This window comes from Macrobrachium nipponense, chromosome 12, assembly GCF_015104395.2.
Source record: "Macrobrachium nipponense isolate FS-2020 chromosome 12, ASM1510439v2, whole genome shotgun sequence".
NCBI classification, from domain to species: Eukaryota; Metazoa; Arthropoda; class Malacostraca; order Decapoda; family Palaemonidae; genus Macrobrachium; species Macrobrachium nipponense.
The window spans coordinates 84,684,976-84,709,908 of record NC_087205.1 but is presented as its reverse complement, the minus strand read 5'-3'; the positions used below and the strand labels follow the sequence as shown (position 1 = coordinate 84,709,908).

Here is a 24,933-nt window from a genome sequence, read left to right as displayed (position 1 = left end):
AGAAGTTGTGGGTAGTGGCGCGCGACTTCCTGTTGCAGCTGGATCAATCAGCTCATCAGTGGCAGGTTCTTCTGGGAATTTTATCTTCTCTGAAGAAGCTAGTCCCTCATGGGTGACTTATTCTTCGGTCTCTGCAATGGAGACTAAGGGACTACCCCTGATAAGGGTTCCTCTGTCCCTAGAAGTGAGAAAAGATCTTCGTTGGTGGTTGGATGATCAGAATCTCTTTGAAGGTGTTCCTCTGCGTTGTCTGCCGCCGGACTTCCTTCTGTTTTCAGATGCCTCCCTCACAGGTTGGGGCACTTATTTAGGTGGCCTCATTACTTTGGGCATTTGGAGGACAAACTGCAACATATCCAACGTGTTGGAGTTGAAGGCAGCCTTTCCTGGTCTGAAGGAATTTTTGGAGAATGTAGAGGGATATTCTGTAGTTTCATGTCTGTCAACAACAAGGTGGTTCGGTTATGTGAACAAGCAGGGGGGTACTATTTTCACATCAACTATATGCTTTGGCAGTTGAGATTCACCAGTGGGCGGTCAACAATTCAGTGGAGCTCTCAGCCAGGTATATCCCAGGCAAAAGGAATGTGGTCGCAGACAAGCTTAGTCGTCAGGATCAGGTCCTAGGCACAGTTTGGTCCCTTCATCAGGTCGTGGCAGATTGGCTTTTCCAGTTTTGGGGGAGACCTATGCTGGACGTCTTTGCGACCCGCTTTAACAAGAAACTAGAGGTTTTCTGTTCGGTGGTTCCGATTCCTCTGGTGCTCATGGAGGACTCGTTCCAACATCCCTGGGACATCGTGGAGGTGTATGCCTTCCCTCTGTTTTGTTTGATCCGCCAAGTACTGAACAGGATGATGAGCTTGCAAAATCTCAGGATGATATTAGTAGCTGCTCTGTGGCCACAAGCGGAATGGTTTCTGGATCTACTGTCGTGTTGTCGGAGGTGCCGAGGGAGATTACCCTGTGGCAACATCTTTGTCAACCGCTCATAGAAAGATTCTACCAGTCAGTAGGATCCCTGTCTCTTCACGGTTGGAGGCTATTGGGTATCTCCTCCAAGCGAGAGGCTTTTCTCAGAAGACAGCAGGACATATGTCCAGCAATCTCAGGAAATTTACCTCTGCCGTTTACCAAGGTAAATTGGCAATCTATTATGATTGGTGTCGTAAATGGGGTTTTTGTCCACTCAAAATCTCCATTCAGCGCATATAAAACTTTTTAGTCTTCTTCATGGATGGGAGAGGTTTGTCCGTTTCTGCTTTTAGAGGCTACAGGGCGGCCTGAGTTCAGCGTTACATCTTAGAGGTGTTGACATCTCATCCTGGGAAGTCTCCTTGCTGTTTAAAGGGTTTGAGCAGTCGTGTTCTCCAAGGGAGCTTAAGCCTCCAACGTTGGATGTTTCCTTGGTCCTGAGAAGTTTCACAAAGCTCATTATGAGCCTTTACATTATTCATCAGTCAGGAACTTGACACTCAAAATGGTTTTCCTCTTGGCCTTGGCTTCTTTGAAAGGAGTTGGGGAGCTTCATGGCCTGAGCTATGATGTGAAGCACACCAGAGGTTGGGGGTCAGTGTCCTTCAAATTTGTCCCAGAGTTCGTGGGTAAGACCTGGAATCCCTTGGTGCAGGATGACAGGTTCGCCCCCTATTCCATTCCGTCTCTGGATGACTGTGGGCAGTGATTCTCAAGAGCTCTTATTGTGTCCTGTCAGGGCTCTGTGTTGCTATCTTAAGAAGTTTCCAAGACTACAATCTCTTTGGTTATGTGATGCTATCTGACAGGTGTATTTGACTCTTGATGATTCTGCTCCCAAGTCTGTGCAGGCTAGAGCACATGATGTCAGGTGTATTGGTCCCTCTGGCATTCAAGAAAAATTTGGCTATTCATAGAGTTCTGAGCACTGGTACTTGGTTACGCCAGTCCATGTTCACCCCTGTCTTTCTTTAGGATGTTGCCCACAGATCTAGGGACACTTTCCTTGGGTCCTGTGGTGGCTGCTCAACAGATAGTTTGTCATCGTTGCCCTTAACTGGGCACATTTGTACCATACCTAAGATGATTGTGTGGAAGAGAGAATGAGTGAGTTGGCTAGTCTCTTTCTTTCTCTTGTTCCTTTCCTTCTTCCTACAGGGGGTTTTAGGAATAGACACGTAATTTGCTGGACTGGTCTGGTACAGGTGAGTAAGGTAGTCATACTGGTAGTTTGTTTGCTTTGTGTTCAAATAGTCAAACCCTCTATTCAGTTGCATATACTCCGCTCTAGCAAGTGTGAGTGAGGAGTGATAACGAATCCTGATGCATTCGTTTGTTATCAAACACTCAGAATTTCTCTTTAGTTCCCTACTGCAATGAATCTTTTCATATATCATTGTATGCAACCCAGTTGGCTGAGATGTTGGATATCAGTTTTTGTAGTTGAACTGGTGGGTTGGCCCCCAGCTGGTTTAGGATGTCTGTACCTCCCACCAAGTATAAGTCTAGCCCTCTATCACCTTATGACATTCTGGGTTGGGAAAGACTAAATGTGATAGCATGGGGTGCACTGTCTTTGACCAGTTTTCACCCTATATGCACATGTTACCAGATCTCACAGATTCCTTGCTTTTCAATCGCCGATTGTTTAACTGGATCCAGCTAGGTGCTAGAAAATTATCTTATTGTTAAGACCTCAGGTTTGTAGCTACGGAAAATACAAATTGTCTTGGAAAATTTATCATTTTACATAAATTTTCTGAGATCAAAGATGCAGTAACTCTTTTGGAATATACATGTCTTTTCTAATATTTCTTTGCACTTTTCTTTGCAAAAATACAATTATAACTACATACTATCATAAAAGATAAGAACTAAAACCTACAGCAACCCCTGGGTATATATATGAGCAAGTACCTATATGAAAGGATGTCTATGTGAGGGGGGGAGAGAGGCAGTACATGCTCCCTTGAAGTAAAGTTCAAAACTAACTGATGGGCCACCTAATCGTTGTTCTGCGCAGTCTGAATGTTGCTACTAGTGAACATATGGATAATAGCAGTATTGGAACCTCTTTCCTGCCCAATTTCTCCAAATCTATAGTGCCTAATATTGCTTATCATGTGTGAATCCGTCCACCAGCCAAAAGTCTCATATGAGGGGATCTGTATGGGGTTGTCCATGTAGGGAAAGACCAAATAAATGTACAGCATGTCTTGCACATTACTAAATAGTATGCTACTGAAAGTTTGATGCATTGTATCCTGACCACATTAATTTTTGCCATTTACTTTCAATCGGTTTCCCTTGGTCACTACCTGGCTCTCTTGAATTTACCTTTTACCAATCTTAACCTTGTTAAGAAATTCAGTGTTGTGAAAATTTTTTTTTTTAAACTCCACAATTATATATTAAAATATATTTCTATGTAAAAAACAAAGACTTTTGAACACCTGAACGGTGTTCCTCATCAGTGTAGATATTAAAATGTCTATACAGACGAGGAACATTATTCAGGTGTTCGAAAGTCTTTGTTTTTTACATAGAAATATATTTTATTATATAATTGTGGATTTTTTTTTATTATTACCGTATATTTCGGCGTATAAGTCGAACCGGAAGATAAGTCGACCCCCCAATTCTGAGTAAATTTGTATGATTTTAACTAATATCGGGTATATTAGTTCGACCTATAAAATGTGAGGCCAACCGTACGCTCAAAATAAGCAGCAGGGTAAAACGTATATAAAATAACCTGAATGTATTACGGTACATATGTTGCTCTACTTACCATAAGAAATACAGGAAATATACTCGGTATATTAACAAATCTGTGTAATATATAAAAGATGAATACCGGCAAATATGATTAGAAATGACGAAACGAAAGATACGTTTACTCGAGTGTAATGTAAACAAACAAAGCGCTAACTAACGCTGCATAACAGCCTACGTATATATGTATGTACAAACTACCACTCAAGTTAATATTTTGTTTGGGTTGTTAAAACGACGTCCCGGTATTTTATTATGTTGGAAAAATTCTTGACCATTGGTTCTTCTATGTCATAAACAGGCTCATTTGAGGGAAAACGAACCTGCAGTTGATTCACCAGATTTAAACTAGGATCCTTATGCTGAAACCGTGAATGATAATTTGATGAATTGTTTAATTCAAGTGACGATGACTCAAGTAATTTTGAAGGATTTTAAATACATATTTACTATTACATACATTTTTTTTTTATTTCATAAAGTGATAAATAAAGATTTCATACCATAAGTGTTTTTGAACAATACCCCGGTAAATACAAAACTGTCAGAGTGAACGCATCCTTGTCAATTACTGTACTACAATTGGCTACGCAATGTTTACGCTTGCTGTGCGATTAGGGTTTCTTCAAGTTACTTAGATTTTTTTCATTTTATTTAAGGTAATGGATGTTCTAATGTAGTTATTATTGTCGTATTACAGTGTGAAATGTTTTTAATACTGGTATTTACACATAGTTACCTCAACAAGGCTGTCATTGTAATAGCCTACTGTAAAGCCTGGATTCCTGTACCGATATGCCAAAATAATAAAGATTCACTTTTTGTTACTGTTAGATAAGTCGACCCCTAATTTTGGCATGATTTTTGGGTGCTAAAGGGTCGACTTATACGCCGAAATATACGGTATATACTCTCATGATAGAGAGTTTTTCCCAGCTAATCTTGACCTTGTTATTTCAAAAATATTTTAGGTGAGCCCTCCCATTGAGTCAAGAAGAGTGACTATAGGTTTCATAAAACTGACCAATAAAGTACATTTACAAGGCTGGATGGAGACCTTTAAATTCAAAATGGTAATGAAACTAGATCAAGCCAAATATTGTAATAAGGCAGTGATCATATCTAAAGAAAAAACATAATTGTGATCATTTTTGTTTGACCCAGGGGTATTTTATGAATAGCTATCATATCCTGTACCTGCACATACAGATTGTAAAACATTTTAACAATTTATGCTTTTTTGTGTGAATATACAAAATGTAATCCAGATCGATTATCAAATTTAGTGACAAATCAACGAAAGAAATTTGTTACTCTTCATTTTTATTGAACCCAGTTATCATTATTAAATACATCTATCAAGTCATCCCTGTGAGAGCTGAATAAACTAGCTGTGGTCTGTTTAAGCTACTTGATAGTAGCTAATCATTAAATGAGACTACATTGCACATTTTATCATGGCTTTTTCCTATGATTTTGTTGCAATGGAAGTATTGTAAGATAGGGTAGCTTTGAGAATTTTTGGTTGCTCCTTTTTCCATTTAATATTTCATGTTTCAAAACGTGTTTTATATATATTTTAATAAGAAATTTTTTGCATTTTTTCTCTAGAAATGAGGAGGATATGGACAAAGATGACAAAGATGATGATAAAGATGATGAGGACTCCAATCAAACTCCTCTCCCTTCAAGTCCTGCTGTTTCAACATCTACTTCAAAATCCGATGATGATAAATGTGATGATAAAGATGATAAAAGCAGTGGGGAAAAGAAATTGTATAGTTTCCCGTCCACATCAGATTTGAATGGTCGATTACGAAGGCTCGTGACTTCATATCAACGTAATAATAGGAAAAATGACCTCAGAAATGAGGCTAAAGTTAGGGTTAGTAGAGTGAGTAGTTCAATTTTTTTTTTTTTTTTTTTTTTCTCTGAAATAGGCAAGAGAATTACTCGGAAAGACATATTAAGTACATTTCAGTAAAATATTACCTTAATTATTTCAAAGTGTAACCTCTGTTTTCTCCCCAATCTTTGCATAGGGTTATGATCATTATCTGGCAGATAAGATCATGCGAAGAGAGAGGATGGCAGAGTACATTCGTGAACGTGAGTTGAGGAAAACCGACTATAATCAACGTAGATGGTCTAATCGTGAGCAGGCAGAGTTTTACCGCACTATTTCTACGTTTGGAGTCGAATATATAAGGTGAGTATGTGTTTATCCTTGAGTTCCCTTGAATCAGTTTTAATCAGTACATTTTTGTATATAGTAGGTCCTTGACTTATGATGGGGGATATGTTCCAGCTATGTGGTGCAAGTTGATTTCCACTGAAAGTCTGTTTTTCTCATTTAATGGCACCTACAGCCCTGTAACTTGATGGTGCAGGAAGTTACAGCACTGTAAGCTCCGTTACCTTGATGCCTATTTTTGGCGTCGGCACTCTTGGCACCTTAGCTTCGTGCAACATTAAGTTATGGTTCTGTAAATCATTGTTAACGGCGCTGAAACCACCATAAGATCATATCTGCTGTAAGTCGGTAATGAACTGTGTGTGTGATCAATTATAGATATATATATATATATATATATATATATATATATATATATATATATATATAATATATATATGTATATCTAATAAAAGGAGCCCATAAAAACACCAAAATGTAGAGAGAAAGTACTATATTTCAGAGACTGCTGTCTCTCTCTTCAGGTATATGAATGAGAAAAGTTTACAGAAAAGGTGGTATTTATAAACCAGAGATTCGTCCACAAGTAAGATTCCAATTTAAGGTCACCGGGACACGCCCCGCCTACTCGGACACCCCCCTGAGAATCTTCCTTTAATCTTCTTAAGCGTTGGTTGAATGAACACTGCGTCGACGATGTCTGATGTCCAATTCCCTTTTGAGATGTTCATTACCTGCTTCTCTTTTATTAAGGCCGATTCCATCATTTGACTCTTGTACCGGCAGTTGCTGCTATAAATTACACGTGACATATTCCAGTTTATTCTATGGTTATGTTCATTTATATGATTGCAAAATAGCCGAGTTCTGTTGTCCATGCCTAACTGACCGTTTGTGTTGTATTAATCTCTGGGGAAGTGATTTACCTGTAAATCCGATGTAAGATTGGTCACAGTCCTGGCATGGGATCTCCATATTAACCCTCCCATTCTTTGGGCGATGTCTTTTGTTGGACGTTAATCAGGGATTTGGCTAAGGTATTTGGGGGTAGTAAATGCAAAAGGGTTGGATTTCCCAAGGGTGTGAGTAACTCTCTTAATCGTCTCCAGGTGGGGAATTTTTATTTATTGTTGGGTGTGTCTGGTCTTGTCTTTAGGGGGTCGGTAGAAAATTACGTTTGCTTTTTGAATTGCTTTCTCAATTATATGGTCAGGATGCTTTAAAGATGAGAGTTGCTTGCGAATTAGTTCAAATTCTTTTTCCAGGATCTGGGGAACAAATTCGTAAGGCTCTTAAGAATAGGTTGCTAGCTAGACTTATCTTGATAGTATTGTCATGATAGCTAAAGTAGTGAATATATGAAAGTGAGAACGTTGGTTTTCTGTATATGGTAAATTTGTATTCTGTCGTGTCTCTGAGTTATTAAAACATCAAGAAAAGGAATTTTGTTGTCTGTTTCCCATTCAACTTTAAATTTGATGCTGGGCACTAATGCGTTAATTTTGAGAGGAATTCATTAAAATTACCCCACTTAGATCCCAAAATGTTAGTATGTCATCCACGTATCTCTCCACAGCTGTTTTTGGGTTTTATTGCATTTATTACTGTAGTTTCAAAGTATTCCAGTACAGATTGGCTAAAATAGGACGATTGGCTAAATACGGACTTAAAGGACTACCCATACTACACCCGAATTTTGCTTGTAGAATGATTCCCCGAATGAAAATACGTTATTAGATGCACATAATTCAACTAACTTTATTATTTTGTCAAGTGCCAAAGGAAATGATCTGAATAGGGGGATAATTTTTTTCCCTTAAAACTGAAGAACGTCCTTGTACTGGTACTTTGTGAATAGGGAGTCTACGTCAAGGCTTAAAAGTTTTAAGCCTTGACGTAGACTCCCTATTCACAAAAGTACCAGTACGGACGTTCTTCAGTTTTTAAGGGAAAAATTATCCCCCTATTCAGATCATTTCCCTTTGGCACTTGACAAAATAATAAAGTTTAGTTGAATTATGTGCATCTAATAACGTATTTTCATTCGGGAATCATTCTACAAGCAAAAATTCGGGTGTAGTATGGGTAGTCCTTTAAGTCCTATTTTAGCCAATCTGTACATGGAATACTTTGAAACTACAGTAATAAATGCAATAAAACCCAAAAACATGCTGTGGATGAGATACGTGGATGACATACTAACATTTTGGGGTATAATAAAGTTGGGGTAATTTTAATGAATTCCTCTCAAAATTAAACGCATTAGTGCCCAGCATCAAATTTAAAGTTGAATGGGAAACAGACAACAAAATTCCTTTTCTTGATGTTTTAATAATCAGAGACACGACAGAATACAAATTTACCATATACAGAAAACCAACGTTCTCACTTTCATATATTCACTACTTTAGCTATCATGACAATACTATCAAGATAAGTCTAGCTAGCAACCTATTCTTAAGAGCCTTACGAATTTGTTCCCCAGATTTCCTGGAAAAGAATTTGAACTAATTCGCAAGCAACTCTCATCTTTAAAGTATCCTGACCATATAATTGAGAAAGCAATTCAAAAAGCAAACGTAATTTTCTACCGACCCCCTAAAGACAAGACCAGAGACACACCCAACAATAAAATAAAAATTCCCCACCTGGAGACGATTAAGAGAGTTACTCACACCCTTGGGAATCCAACCCTTTTGCATTTACCTACCCAAATACCTTAGCCAAATCCCTGATTAACGTCCAACAAAAGACATCGCCCAAAGACTCGGGGGTATATGAGATCCCATGCCAGGACTGTGACCAATCCTACATCGGATTTACAGGTAAATCACTTCCCCAGAGATTAATACAAAACACAAACGGTCAGTTAGGTATGGACAACAGAACTCGGCTATTTTCAATCATTATAAATGAACATAACCCATAGAATAAACTGGAATATGTCACGTGTAATTTATAGCAGCAACTGCCGGTACAAGAGTCAAATGATGGAATCGGCCTTATAAAAGAGAAGCAGGTAATGAACATCTCAAAAGGGAATTGGACATCAGACATCGTCGACGCAGTTGATCCCATTCAAACCAACGCTTAAGAAGATTAAAGGAAGATTATCAGCGGGGTGGGGGTGACCTAAATTGGCTACTTGTGGACGAATCTCTTGTATAAATACCACCTTTTCTGTAAACTTTTCTCATTCATATACCTGAAGAGAGAGACAGCAGTCTCTGAAATATAGTACTTTTCTCTCTACATTTTGGTGTTTTTATGGCTCCTTTTATTAGATGGAATTCTGTTGTTACAGAACACATTTCCAGTCATATGTATGTATGTATATATATATTATTATATATATATATATATAAATATATATATATCTAATATATATTTAATATATATTCAAACATTATAATGTATGTATATGATACATATATTACTATTTATAACTATACATACATAATATATATTATATATATATATATATATATCTATATATATGATATATATATATATATATATATATAGTATATAGGCTATATATATATAGTATACATTATTTAATATATACATATAATAATATAATACATTATATATTATTAATACATATATTATTATAACATATATTATCTACATATATAGACATTATATATTATATATTACATATATAGTATATACAGATACATATATAAATAATTAAAATATATTATTATTATATATATATATATATATTATATATAATATATATATATAGAAAAATAAATAATAATATATTAATATATTTATATATTATATATATATAATATATATATATAATATATAATATATATATATATATATTATATATATATATACATATATATATATATTAAGACTATAATATACAAGTATATATTAATAACATTATATATAAATATATATATATATAATATTAATATAATTATATATATTATAATTATATATAAATATATATACATATATAAAATATATATATATATATATTGTTACGTATATAGGGCCTTGAGAAGCTAGATACGTAAACAGAAATGATTGAGGGATTTCAAGAGGGAATTGCTTGAACTTACCGTAAACTGATAGTTATTAATGAATACTTTAGAGGGAAGGTCGCCAGAAAACTCAGCTCGTTACTTTAAAACTATTTATTTACAAAAAGGCCCGTGCTGGCCTGGAGAAAAGTTAAATGATATGGCCCCCACGTTGGGGCTTATAGCCTCATTCAATTCAAGCTGATTTTCATTCACTTGGGTTAATGCACACTTGCGGCAGAGAGACGGCACGTGACTCATGGAATCTGGATGTCGTGTTCAGTGTGGACCTTTGAAGAAAATGTGGCTCTTTGTAGGAAAGTATGGGGGCCCCTTTGTCTGAGGCCTGGGTCATCGGCGCGCCACTCACGCCCTGGGTAGGCCTAAAGGAAGGCAGGTAATTTGACCTCTGTCCGAGATCACGTCTCGCAGCCGACTGAGACAGAATTCAGTTGGGTTGCTTGGGGGTTGGAGGTCAGCTTAACCCCCCCCCACGATCAAGGCAAATCCTGGAAAACAAGCATACAAGGCCAGCAGAGGGGTCACAGGAAAGAGAGCTTAAGGTATAGGTCTAAGAAGTACCAATCTGCCTACACCCTTCCCTTTTGAGATACGTCCCTACAGCTGATAAAAGACTCTTTTCCCCCAACTGGGGAACTTCCTATCTCTAGCTGGCGGGTTTTGGGTTTCCCGCGGGTTACTAAAAATCAGCTGATTAATTCGAAAGAAATGGCTGCCGTTTTCCAAATCGAATTAATTAATTAATTGCGGGTAGACGAACGATCTATAAATGTCACAGCTCCCCCTGTTAAGAAGGCATTCACTCCCTTTCGGGTGTGAAGGTCTTGGCTTAAATAAATTGATCGTCTCGACTACCCCGTTCTCCTACTCCAACTTGAAGTTTTTTGAGCAGCGATACAGCTAACTACAGTGGCCTACCTAACTTATAGGCAAAGATGCTAAGTGTACTAACTTAATTTAGTGATGTAGTCTAGCCTAATTAATAACACGGGTTGTTTGTGACGACAGTCTACTCTACCCCTAGATAAGGTTACTGAAAATTCTACTTGCTACTAACCTAATGCCCTGGTACTAAATCATTAGCCTAACCTACTCAATACAGTTAAATGAAGACGCAATCATTCCAGAGTGTGGTACGCACAGCAGTAGTTCAGCGACGGAATTGTAAAAATACATGATAAGAGGTAATGATGCTTGGGGATGATGAGTGTTATTTACCTGGAGGGAAATGCAATGAGGTAATTATATTTAAAGTGAGGTTAGTATTACAATGGCTAGGGGTTAGAGGGTTAGTGCTACTGGCAGAGATCAGGCTGCTACCTTCTCTGGGTAGGTGCCAGGATCATTCTGCGAATGAATGCGACACCGTACCTCGGGCACAGGTGTCAAGGAGAGCATGTGGCTCTTTTGTGTTAGTTTGTTAATGATTGGTTACGTCCCTTCTTCTTCTTCTTATTCCTCCAGGACCTGGCTATACCAGTCCTAGGAGTAGACGGAGGCACCGACTCTGGGGAAAGGCCAGAAACGCCGGCAGGAGCAGAGGCAGCGGTAGCCTGAAAGATTTCAGGAGAACACCCTACTTCGGTCTCTGTAGCAACCGTCGTAGAGGTGGAACCTACTGCAGGGGAGGCCCTCACTCCGGCTGCTGCGACAACCGTCGTGAGGGGAAAACTCCAGGCTGACTCCTGGTCGGGCAGTTCCTGGTTTTCCAGAGGAGGTATGAATGTTAGGTCTGCCGGAGGTTCATCCTCGGCGACAGTGGTGAGGGTGAAGAAGACTGAACTAGTGATTGGCCATGGGCTGTGGTAAGCTCCATGCCTGTTGGAGGATCTCCTGTAGGAGGATCCTTGGGTAGGTTAGGCGCCGGCACTAGCTCGGGGCCAGGCGCAGAGGTCAAGTTCGGTGGTGGCTCTAACTCCATTCTGGACGGAGCTTGGCACTGCTCAGTGCTGCCAAGTGGTACTGGCAGAGAGTTGAGGTCGACTGGACCTGTGACGGGTACCGGAGGTGCAATACCTCTCAGCGTGCCCTTGGAAATGGGAGACAGAGGCTCCTGTCTCTTGTTGAAGGCTAGGCCTTGTGGAAAATGGACAGTGTCCGCTGCTGGTAGTTTGCTAGGGCACCTAGGCAATTAGTAGAGTGCCCTATACGTTACAGGTTTTGCAACGGAACTGCGAATGGTCAATCTCCTCCTTGGTAACGGGGAGACTGTTGGTGGACATACTTCCTAGAGGAAGTAGAATTTCGATGACTCCTTGCTTTGGAGTGATTTGTTGTGGGGTTAGGACCCCTAGGCTTTTTGGAATGCGAGGGAGACTTCATGTCTTGCCCTAGGAGGAGGTCGTAACCTCCTGGGATGTAGCTTGCAACTGCAAGAGTACAAACTCTGGAGAAGTGAGGTCTGGTGACCCTCAATTGGACGGTCGGAAGGATCAGCTTAATATGGTTGATACCTTCAATGGTTATTAAATGACGTCTATCGACGTTAGCCCCTCGGGGGATTTGATCTTCCGTATTAGGGAGATTTGAGCGCCAGAGTCGTCGTAGGCTCTGACGTGGCTTGGCGGATAATGGCTTTGGAGGGGTGCGACTGTTATAGGGCCCTTAGCTGGGGGTCCTAGTGAAGAAGGACTGGTGACGGCCATTGCGATGGCCGGAATATTGTGGTTCGCGCACCCTCCGTAGTTGGCAGACATGTGACCCTTGCGGCCACAGTCTCGGCAGAACTTGTTCCAGAACCTCTTCCGTGGCACTGGATGATAAGGCCGAGATGGCCCCACAGGTTGCGAATCTGCGGAGTCACCAAGGCTGGCAGTGTGCTCTGGCACAGGTGAAGAGTCCTCTCTGGCAGTGATGTGACGTGGGGAGGTTAAGGGAACCTCCGTTGAATCACCCTCGGAAGCAATTTCGGGGTTAACTGGTGGGCTTACCTCTTCCAAAAGGGAGGAGGTAGGCGGTAAAAAGGTAAAAGGCTGGCAGGATGCGGCAGGAATTTCTATCTCCGGCACTGGATCAGGACCAGGCTCACAAATAGAAAGGATGTCGGGGACATCGGAGGCACTAGCCTCTGAACCTAAAATTGAGGTGTGGTTATCTGGCATGCTGCAGGTGTCCGGTGCATCTGGTAGTGGGAGCTGCGTCCAGGGGAGATACGGCTTTAGTAGATCTCGGCCCAATATCACCTGATAAACATCATGAAATTGGTCAACTACGCCCAGGCGGCACAATGTGGTTTCCCTGGTCTCCTGGTCCAGAAAGGGCATTTCCACATTCAGAAGGACCGAAGGAACAGAATAGAGGTTACCGTCAATCCATTCAAACTGAATTTCTTCGTTCGTCTGGATTTTGGCACCCCTAGGCAATGCCTTTCTGGAAATAAGGGAGACCTGGGCTTCGGTGTCGGCCATGACTTGTACCCACTGATAGGCCGTAGGAGACTGTTCATCAGGCAGGGCTACATGGTAGCCTTGAAGAAGTTCACCCTGGAAGCTCTCCTCCCAAGGTAGAGACCGACTTGGGCACTGGTCGGAATCCACAGCATGCCCACGCACACAACAAGTGGTGCAGAACCTCCACAACCACCTCTTACCGGGAGTCCAGCTCATGGTCTGGGGCTTGGAAACTAGCAGAGAGATTGCGTCATCTAGGAGAGCTAGCTCATGCTTTCTCTCTTCTTCTCTTTCCTTTCTCTCTGCTTCTCTGGCTATCCTCTCTGCTTCTCTTTCTTTTCTCTCTGCTTCTGCGGCGGTTTCCTCTCTGCTTCTTTCTTCCTTTCCCTGCTGGCGCGCAGCAGCCTGCTGCGTCTTATCCACTGGTCAAGGGCTGGTCCAGTGTAACCAGCCTCCCTGCCCAGAGTTATGAGGGCTCCGAGCTTCTCTAGCTCTCTGGCAAAGAAGTCGCGGGAAGCAGGGGAAGACATTTCCCTTAGGCTACAGTAGAGGCTCGGAAGAAAATGAAAATAATGGCCAGGAAAGGGTACTGAATGGAATAGGAGTGCCTACTGTGGAAAGTGGCACTCACTTGGAAATGGGTTCTGCAATGTGGTAATGAAAAGTGAAAAGACTGGGTGCTCTGTGGCACTTGGGAAGTGTCCCGTAAGTTGGTGGCACTTCTGGATTGGCACCTTCTAAAGAGGTGAAAAAATCAATGGAGTGTACGGCGTACGTCACACTTAAGGGCGTTCCTAAGTTGGGAGACGCTGGAATGGGCTACCTGTAGGTCCAATACAGGTGCACGGCACTTATGAGGAGGCGTTCCTTGGGCAGCACTAGTAGTGCTGGTATTGCGGCACTTTGGGGAGGCGTTCCCTTGGGATGGTCCGAAAGATCACTGATCCTCGTACACGGACATTAATGAATTGGGCGTTCCGTAAGGACGGACACGCAGGTTTGTCAGCACTTAGGGCTGGCATTGCGGCACTTCTGGGAGGCGTTCCCTTGTTGAGTGTTCCGAAGGATCACTGACCCTTGTACACGGACACACTAATTATTTGGGCGTTCCGTAAGGACGGACACGCAGGTTTAATGGCTACCTGTACGGCCTGTACAGGTGCAATGGCATTTATGGAGGCGTTCCTTGGAGCACTGGTATCGTGCTGGTGTGTCCCGGACACTACTTGCAGTATACTTAATATACTGAAGTGAAATGGCACTGCGCATGGCAGAGTGTAATAGTGGAGGAGAGAAAGTAAAAGGTGGGAGTACTTCAGCAGCCAGTCGATGGACAGTGTCAAGAATTAGTGGCACTGTAAAATGGTAAGACCTGACGTGCACTGGTGGTGGCCAGTCCTAAACTGGTAACGACTTCCCTGTCTGGAAGTAATGAATTGGCGGGTGGCACGCTGTGGCGAATTGTGCTTGCGGTATACGCAAGTCTTTCGTGATAAAGAAAATGAAAAGACCACTCGGGCAACGACAGGTAATGGAAATTGAAATGCTCAAGAGTCCTTCGCTGAAGTACTCGGTAAATGAAATAAATAAATGTTTGCAAACTGCAATGGACACATGCGCGTACGTATCACGCTGTGTAAATGAAAGACACAAGAGACTAAAATAAGGTTAATTCGGCATGCTATAATTAATGTAAGATGTAGTACTCTTGGCTTCGTGAATACTGGGTTCTCTCTCTCTCTCTCTCTCTCTCTCTCTCTCTCTCTCGGAGAGGGTGAAAAATGATATGTGAATGAACTCCCTTATATTTGAATTGAACTACTAATGTTCGTTTAATATGACGCAACTTGCGTTAAATGATTTACTTACGTTAACGTTTTTAATGAAAGAATTGCTTTTATTTGGATCGTTTTATGAAAATGATAACGCGCTCGTGTTGAACGATTTTTACGTTAATGTTAGCGGCTTGCGCTTATGAAATGATTTGCGTTTCAATATGAATTTCACAAAGACGCGTTTTACGTTAACAATTCTTGCAAGTGACTCTACTTTTAAGATTTACGTTAACTTTACGTAAGGACAAGTGAAAAATTACGGTAAGGATTTGAAACGATGTTAGCAAACAATTGTAAATTAGGTTACGTTAAGTGAAATGAAATTTTCGCTCAGCGCGCGAGTGAGCGATGCGAGGTGCAACACGTGAGGCGAGAAGAGCGGGTTAGCACCACGGTGTGCTAGCAGTGATGGCGAATCAGCTGATTCTCTGTAAATGCGAAGGCAATTTACAACACAAAATACTACTTTCTTATTCAAGGCGAATTACGTTAATTTTTCTGGCAGGACGATAGATACTAGTACAGACATTGATATTATTTACGTTAAAACTTCGTGACTTACGTTACTTTGCTTAAATTGTTTAGATAATGTTGAAAGAGGAAACAAACATGGCTGCCGCTGTGAATGAGACGAAGGTTGGTTGAGACCGCGCAGGCGCGAGATGAGCGCGAAGCTGAATTAGCTGAGAGGTAAGCGGTTACCAACACTTGGTTGGAATTGAAAACTAAGTTAAAAATGAATACCCTAACATATCACAGACAAAAGAATTGTACACTTCTTTTGCCGTAACTATTAGTAAAACACTCCTAACTAGCTAGGCTTTCAAACACAGCAATAAACCCTGGCAAAGCACTTCCTAGTTTGATCTGGTCCTTTCTGGCATCTATCTGCACACGTGCTGTCTCGTCCGACGAGCACAATGCGATTTATAAAATAACAGAATTCGCTCGGCGCTCTGGCCGTTACAATATAATAATATTTCTACCTTCACATTTGTTTAAAACACTTCTAAATAAAAATACTTAACGTACCTTAAGCTAACCATAGGTTATAAATAATCATATTAATGAATGGAATCCTTACCGTGAGTCAGTGTGTCTTCTTTCCCTGCAAGTGTGCTTGATTTACGCTTTGTAAAATAATTTACAGTTTACGTTTTACAACGGATAACGCGATTTACAAGCTTTTTTTTAAGCAAGCTAGGTTCATATCCTCGGCGAAGGTCGACAATGTTACGTATATAGGGCCTTGAGAGAAGCTAGATACGTAAACAGAAATGATTGAGGGATTTCAAGAGGGAATTGCTTGAACTTACCGTAAACTGATAGTTATTAATGAATACTTTAGAGGGAAGGTCGCCAGAAAACTCAGCTCGTTACTTTAAAACTATTTATTTACAAAAAGGCCCGTGCTGGCCTGGAGAAAAGTTAAATGATATTGGCCCCCACGTTGGGGCTTATAGCCTCATTCAATTCAAGCTGATTTTCATTCACTTGGGTTAATGCACACTTGCGGCAGAGAGACGGCACGTGACTCATGGAATCTGGATGTCGTGTTCAGTGTGGACCTTTGAAGAAAATGTGGCTCTTTGTAGGAAAGTATGGGGGCCCCTTTGTCTGAGGCCTGGGTCATCGGCGCGCCACTCACGCCCTGGGTAGGCCTAAAGGAAGGCAGGTAATTTGACCTCTGTCCGAGATCACGTCTCGCAGCCGACTGAGACAGAATTCAGTTGGGTTGCTTGGGGGTTGGAGGTCAGCTTAACCCCCCACGATCAAGGCAAATCCTGGAAAACAAGCATACAGCCAGCAGAGGGGTCACAGGAAAGAGAGCTTAAGGTATAGTCTAAGAAGTACTAATCTGCCTACACCCTTCCCTTTTGAGATACGTCCCTACAGCTGATAAAAGACACTTTTCCCCCAACTGGGGAACTTCCTATCTCTAGCTGGCGGGTTTTGGGTTTCCCGCGGTTACTAAAAATCAGCTGATATTCTAAAGAAATGGCTGCCGTTTTCCAAATCGAATTAATTAATTAATTGCGGGTAGACGAACGATCTATAAATGTCACAATATATATATATATATATATATATATATATATATATATATATATTATATATATACATATACATATACATTACACATATACATATATATATATATATATATATATATATATATATACATATACATATATATTATGTGTGTGTGTGTATATATATATATATATAATATATATATATATATATATATATATATATATATATATATTAGACACATATATATATATATATATATATTATATATATATATATATATATATATATATATATATATATATATATATATATATAGAAATATACATATATATAGTATATATACATATATATATATATATATATATATATCATATATATATATAGATATATATATATATATATATATATATATACATATATATATATATACATATATACATATATATATATATATATCTATATATATATATATATACATATATATATATATATATATATAGACATATATATATATATAATATATATATATATATATATATATATATATTATATATATATATACATATCTATATATATATATATGTATATATATATATATATATATATATATATATATATATATATATATATATATACATATTTGTTCATACACGAAACAAACCTTCGGTCTTAACATTAGGATTTACTAGCGCCAAGCTGGAAACCGGTAGAATTAAAATTACACTTGTGAGATCAGGGACTAATGGCATCTATACCAGGTCACGGGCATGTGATACCCAGAATGCCCACGGCTACCTGTGACCCACCAGTTATTTTCCTACCGCCTTTAAGATAAGACTTGTTACTGTCTATCTCATTTAAAGCCGGTTTTTCAGTTTGCCCGTTCTTTATCCATTTCATTTTTTATTTTTCATTCATTTCCTTTCTTTCTCCAAGTGTGATCAGTGTGTGGTAAGAGTGTATACGTGGTATGATGGAGAATTTTGCCTCAACATCGGGATCGTCTACCGCTTCGAAGAGGAGACAAAGGAAATGCCCAGGAGTCAGTGGCTTCCCTTGTTCTAGGTTCCTAACTTCGTGTCGACGGATCCTCATCCAACGTGTAGTAGGTGCAGGGAAAACGTATGTACGGTTACTAATCCGTGTTCTGTTTGTCGCGGTTGGTCGGTGGAACAGTGGAAGAAGTTCTATGGGAAAAGCCAATACAAAAGAAAGGGGGTGACGCCATCTTTGGATGACCAAACCTTACCGGCTTCTTTTGTATCGGTAATAAACCAGGCTGCTCCATATGTTTCTCCACCTGCTTTTGAATTGTCTCATACCCCTTCGGTTTCTCCTAGCGGTTCTGTATCGGAACGTCAGGAGGGGCCTTGGGTAATTTTATGAATAATTTGCACTCTCCTTTGTTCCCAGCAAGTAGAGGGGGAGATCCGCCATCTTTGTTCCAGGCTCCTGCTACTCAAGCGCATAGGTTAGATGGTACGTGGTCAGCGCTAGGCCTACCAGGCGTACCAACCTTGGATGGTCTGCTTGCGCATTATATGACGTCACGGTTCCAGCAGGGTCCGGCAGCGCTGAATGTTCCTCATCCCCCGGGCTTGCAATTTATGGGAATTAAATGCCGCTGCGTCACCATCCCACTCAGTATTTACAGCGATGCAGAACGTTGGGAGGTAATTGGGCAGCAAACGTGCGGTTACCAGCAGAAACCTCTCAGTCTCTCCCTACGAGAGGGATGACGTCACAACATACGTCACACTCTGAGATGGCAGGCGTGATGACGTCACAGACCGATTCTCGGCCGGTTTTTTTTCGCTGCACCCAGACGCTAATACGCCTTCTGATCCGTCAATGCAAACTGTAATGCAGAAGTTACAGGATATAGAGGAGAGAATGGATAAGAGAGACAAAAAGAAAAAGTTGTGATTCGCCTTCTTCGTCTTCTTCCTCTAGTTCGGCGTCATCGCTAAGTCCGATAACGTCACGGCGAGCGCCATCAAGCGTTGGAGGAGGATTCGGGAGTTCCTAAGCGGATCCTAGGGCCAAGAGGATGTTTTGAAGAATCAATTCTTCCTCTTCTTCGGACCAAGATTGTCTTTTCCAAGTCAGCAAGAAGGTCGGAAAATCAGTGGCTATTAAGCACAAGGTTGGCAGACGCAAGCCGTTCGCAAGAGTCCGAACAAGCGAGAGAGGTGATGGCCGGCGAGCTAGCGGCCGAGGCGGAGTTGCCAGTTCGGATCGCAAAAACTGCGATACCTCTGGTAAAATCGACGTTGGCGGCGAAAGGTGCAGCAGAGGATGGAATGCAGGTCCCAGTTTCGCCCATAAGGCCGTTCAAAATACGTACGAAGGACGATAAGGCTCCTATTAAAAGTACAAAAAATAGAGAGTTGGCAACCTCGGCGGATACGTTCGTGGAAGGCAGTGTCCGTCTGGATAGAAGGCCGAGGCCGGGCTCGCCGACGCTCGAAAACGATGCCAATGCTAATAGAGACGAACTTACCTCTGTCTTAAAGGAGCCTTCATCTTGGAGATCTAGACGAGATTCTCGCTCTAGATCCGTGAGCAGAGAAAGAGTGAGACGTTCTCGTTCCCCTGCTGACTATCTGGGATCGAGCCAACAGCGGCCAGCAGGGGGCAGGCGGCCGTGGAGTTCCGGGCCGTCTGTCAGAAGATAGAGGTGAGACAACATCTCTCGTGACGGAGAGTGGTACACTAGAGCCGGAGGAAGGAGAAAACCAAGAGTTTCTGGCCTCGTATGCAGAGGTTATTGATTTGATTCGTCAATTCAATAGCCTTTCGGAGAAGACAGAAACACTGGCCAGTATGCTTCCTCCTGGAATTGACATGGCTTTGGACTAAAGAGGGATACCAAGGTGTCGTATGAATTGCCTTGTTCGAGTCATGCGGAATCGGTCTTGCAACACGTAAACGCAAAGATTGCAGGGAGGGATAATTCCTTAAGATCTAATAGATCATTTAAATTTATTCCCCCTCCAATGATAAAGCAAAGGAAATATTATACGACACCGAAGGTCCCTTTGCTGTCTAGACAAATGAACCCTAATGTTGTAAGGTTAAGGCCTGGATTAACCTTGGATCAGGTTAAAATGGAGTGCCCTTCGATGACGTACCAAGAGGCTGCCACGTTAGAAGCAACAGCTTCTTCTGTCTTTCAGGCTGCGTCCTGGTTAGACCTTTGGTCAACAGCAGTGGCGAAAAAAATTGCATCCTCGGAAGCAACAAGGAAAGTAGTGGATGAACCATTGTTCATTAGATTACTACAGTCAGGGTCCAAGGCGATTGCGTACCTGACAAACGTAAGTGCCAATGTTTGGGCAAATATCCTGCTAATGAGGAGAGATGCAGCATTGGCTAGACTAAGCCGCAATGTGGATTTGGATTCCCTGTTAGCAATGAGGAATGGGGATATCTTGGAATCGCAACTACTGTTGCCAGAGGTCATAGTGGAAGAAGCGATAGATAGAAGAAGGATGGACACTAACGATAGGTTGGTGCAACAGGCAGTTAGGAAAACCTCTACAGTCAAACTATTCCTTTGGAGGGAAGACAACAGCAGATGTCTCGAAAGAAGACAGTGAGACATAGCATCCCTAATAGTCACAAGACCCTCTTCCCCAAAGAGGATAACTCATCGGCCCTTTCACAATAGAAACAACAGAGGAAGGGGCAATAGGGGAAGAGGGAGAGGCTCAAGAAGATAGGATGGGCGCCTCCCATCACCAGTGGGGGGTTGCCTGGCAAATCACTGGAAGGTGTGGCAGGAACTAGGGGCAGAGCAGTGGGTGGTGGATGTTCTCAGGATCGGGTATTTGATTCCGTTCGAGGTAACCCGCCCCTGACAGATCAAACCATTACCCCACGTCACTTATGCCCACAAATCTCAGAAGGCCACTATTCTGCAGGACGAAGTGAAGAAGATGATGGAAAAAGAAGCTGTGCAACAAGTATGCTGTCCGACAAAAGGCTTCTACAGCAGGATTTTCCTGGTACCCAAAGCCAACGGGGAGTGGAGGACAGTAATAGACCTGTCAACGCTGAATCTGTTTATAAGGAAAACCAGTTTCAAGATGGAAACTCCGAAAACGGTTCTACAAGCAGTCAGAATCGGAGACTTTATGCTGACAGTCGATCTAAAGGACGCATACTTTCAGATACCAGTCCATCAGTCTTCAAGGAAATTTCTCCGCTTCAGTCTTGCAGGGAAAGCTTTCGAGTTCAAGGTCCTGTGCTTCGGATTGACAACGTCTCCTCAAGTTTTTACAAGAGTGTTCACCCTCGTGTCGGCGTGGGCGCATGCTCAGGGGATCAGGCTAATAAGATATCTGGACGATTGGCTGGTGATAGCAAAGTCCAGGGAGAAATTACTCAGGGACAGGGCGGCCCTCCTGCAGCTTTGTCACAGCCTAGGTATTGTGGTGAATCAGCAGAAGTCGCAGCTGGATCCAAGTCAACGTTTGGAATATCTGGGAATGGTGATAGACACAACACAAGCCAAAGTATTCCCAACAGACCAAAGAGTAGAGAAATGCAAACAAGTGGTGAATGCCTTTCTGGGAAAGCAGCCACAGCCAGCAAGACAGTGGCAGGTGGTGCTGGGAATCCTAACCTCCCTGGAGAAGCTAGTACCACAAGGAAGGCTACACCTTCGGTCCCTACAATGGAGGATTGAAGGAGTTTTGGTCACCAACAGTAGATCACCCGTACGAGCAAATTCCCTTGTTTTCGGCAGAAGTGAGGAAAGACTTGCTGGTGGGTGGACGACGACAATCTGACAGTGGGTGTCCCCCTTCAACAATCCTCCCCAGACCTCTGCTGTTCTCGGATGCGTCACTAGAAGGCTGGGAGCCCATATGGAGGAGTTGATGGTGTCAGCAAAATGGAGTTGCAAGGACAGAGAACTCCATATAAACGTGCTGGAGTTGAAAAGCAGCTTCCTGGCTCTACAAGAGTTCAGGGAGAGAGTAAAGGGACACTCAGTGGTATTGATGTCAGACAACACCACAGTAGTAGCTTATATAAACAAGCAAGGAGGCCTAGTTTCTCGGCAGTTACATGTGATGACAGTTCAACTTCACCAGTGGGCTATAGAGAACCTGGTAGACATCAAGGCCAGGTATATTCCGGGAAAAAGAAACATAGTGGCCGACAAGTTGAGCCGCAGGGATCAGATTCTGGGAACGGAGTGGTCCCTACACCAACAGGTAGTGGACAGGATGCTCATGTTGTGGGAAGGACCGATCATAGACCTATTCGCAACCAGGTACAACAAAAAGTTGGAAGTGTATTGTTCAGTAGTCCCGGACGCAGAGGCAGTAGCAGAAGATGCGCTACAACACCCCTGGGACAATCTGGTAACGTGTAACGCATTTCCTCCATTTTGTCTAATCCGTCAGGTTCTGAACAGGGTAATGCGGTCTCAGAACCTCAAGATGACCCTGGTAGCCCCGTTATGGCCGAAAGCAGAGTGGTTTCCAGACCTACTGGAACTCCTAGTAGATGTGCCAAGAGAGTTACCTCCATGGAGCAACCTTCTGTGTCAGCCTCACGTGGAGAGGTACCACCAGTCGGTGAAGTCCCTATTGCTTCACGGGTGGAGACTGTCAAGTATCTCCTCCGAGAGCGAGGGTTTTCGCAGAAAGCAGCAACTCAGATGGCAGGTAATATCAGAAAATCATCTGCGACAGTATACCAAGGGAAGTGGTCAGCATACTGTGATTGGTGTCGTAGAGGGAACGTGTCTCCACTCGGTACCACTATTCAGCAGTTAGCAGACTTTCTGATATATCTCAGAACAGAAAAAACATATGTCTGTATCTGCAGTGAAGGGGTACAGGGCTGCTCTAGCCTCAGTCTTACGAATGAAAGGAGTGGACATATCGTCTTCATGGAGTTGGCCATGCTGATGAGGAGCTTTGAACAGTCATGCCCACCAAAGGAGCTAAAAGCCCCAGATTGGGATCTGACCAAGGTACTGAGTAGTCTGACAAAACCCCCCTACGAACCACTAAGGCAGTCCACGGATAGGAGCCTGACCCTGAAGACAGTCTTCTTATTGGCCCTGGCTTCAACCAAAAGGGTGGGGGAGCTACATGGCCTCTCATATCTCATAAAGCACTCGAGAGGTTGGAGATCAATGGTGTGTGAGTTTGTCCCAGAATTCGTGGCAAAGACCCAAAATCCAACAATAGTAGACGGCAGATTCGACTCCTTTACCATACCTTCCTTGGCAGACTTTGTAGACAACGACAAAGCTGAAATGCTCCTGTGCCCCGTCAGGGCACTAAGGGAGTACTTAAAGAGAACAAGGCACCTCAGGCCGGGGTGCCAGAGGTTGTTCGTAAGTACAGGACGGAACAAGAAGGAAGTGTCCAAGAATACAATATCATTTTGGCTAAGGGAGACGATCAGAAATGCTTATACTGCAGAAGACAGAGGGTCAGATAGCCAGGTGGGAGCTAGAGCTCATGACATCAGGGGTGAGTGCTTCCCTGGCATTTAAGAAGAACATGTCTGTGGATAAAATTCTGAAAGCTGGCGTGTGGAAGCGCCAAACAACTTTCACCTCATTTTATTTGAAAGATGTTGCCCATAGATCCTTGGACACCTTTTCCTTGGGTCCAGTGGTGGCAGCCCAACAAGTGATATAGTTCATCCAGTGCCCCTGGCGACAGTTTGCGTCTAGTCTAAGATGAAGGTATGAAAGTAGAATGAATGGGATGACTGGTCTTTTTTCTTTACTACTTTCTTCCTACTCCTTTAACTACGGGCAATATGAAGGAGAGTACCGTCATGTGCTGGAACGGACTAGATGCAGGTGAGATGGTCAGCCATACTGTGAAGCTATCTTAGCTGATGATATACTTTTCAGTAGCAACGCACCCCTCTGGATAATAAGGAAAAGAGGGGTGAAGGTGGATCCAGTCGCAAGGGACAAGAGTAAACAGTAGAATGGTATCTACACCCAGGGGGGGGAAACCAATAGATCCGCTTATATCTTTGGTCCTAGGTTCATTGTCCATTCTCTTAGAATTTCCCTATATATTCGGAAATGGATAAGGTGGCAAACTCCCAGTCAGTTGTAGAGGACTTACCTCCCTCCAATAGTAAGTCTATCCTAATGTTAAGACCGAAGGTTTGTTTCGTGTATGAACAATACCAAATTTGTAACGTAATTTGTATTTTTCATAACTAACAAACCTGAGGTCTTAACAGTTAAAGGCCCACCTCGAACCACCCCTCTAGCAGTCTAAACTGGGTTAGAAATATAACTGATGGGTCACAGGTAGCCGTGGGCATTCTGGGTATACATGCCCCGTGACCTGGTATAGATGCCATTAGTCCCTGGATCTCACAAGTGTAATTTTAATTCTACCAGTTTCCAGCTTGGCGCTAGTAAAATCCTAATGTTAAGAAGCCTCAGGTTTGTTAGTTATGAAAATACAAATTATTTACAATTTTGGTATATATATATATATATATATATATATATATATATATGTATAACAGAATCACGAAAGTTAGGAACGTGATAAAATCCATAAATAAAGATAAATGCCACGAAGGAAAAATAAACGAAGGAGTCTGCGAGATCTTTCGGATGACAAAGCCCTTTTACGTGAAGCAGCTACTTTTGTCAGTAG

The 24,933-nt window shown here is 41.9% G+C and overlaps 1 protein-coding gene across 6 annotated transcripts in view; it reads left to right on the top strand.

Moving 5' to 3' along the window:
* Positions 1-24,933, top strand: part of LOC135224627 (chromodomain-helicase-DNA-binding protein 7-like) — a 271,651-nt gene that overhangs the window by 223,015 nt on the left and 23,703 nt on the right. For 5 of the 6 annotated variants that reach the window (XM_064263825.1, XM_064263819.1, XM_064263822.1 and 2 more), the window contains 2 exons: positions 5,362-5,644; positions 5,793-5,959. In XM_064263825.1, coding sequence (XP_064119895.1) covers positions 5,362-5,644; positions 5,793-5,959 — 450 coding nt within the window. The remainder of the gene's footprint in view (positions 1-5,361; positions 5,645-5,792; positions 5,960-24,933) is intronic. The other variant, XM_064263824.1, reaches the window with a different exon arrangement.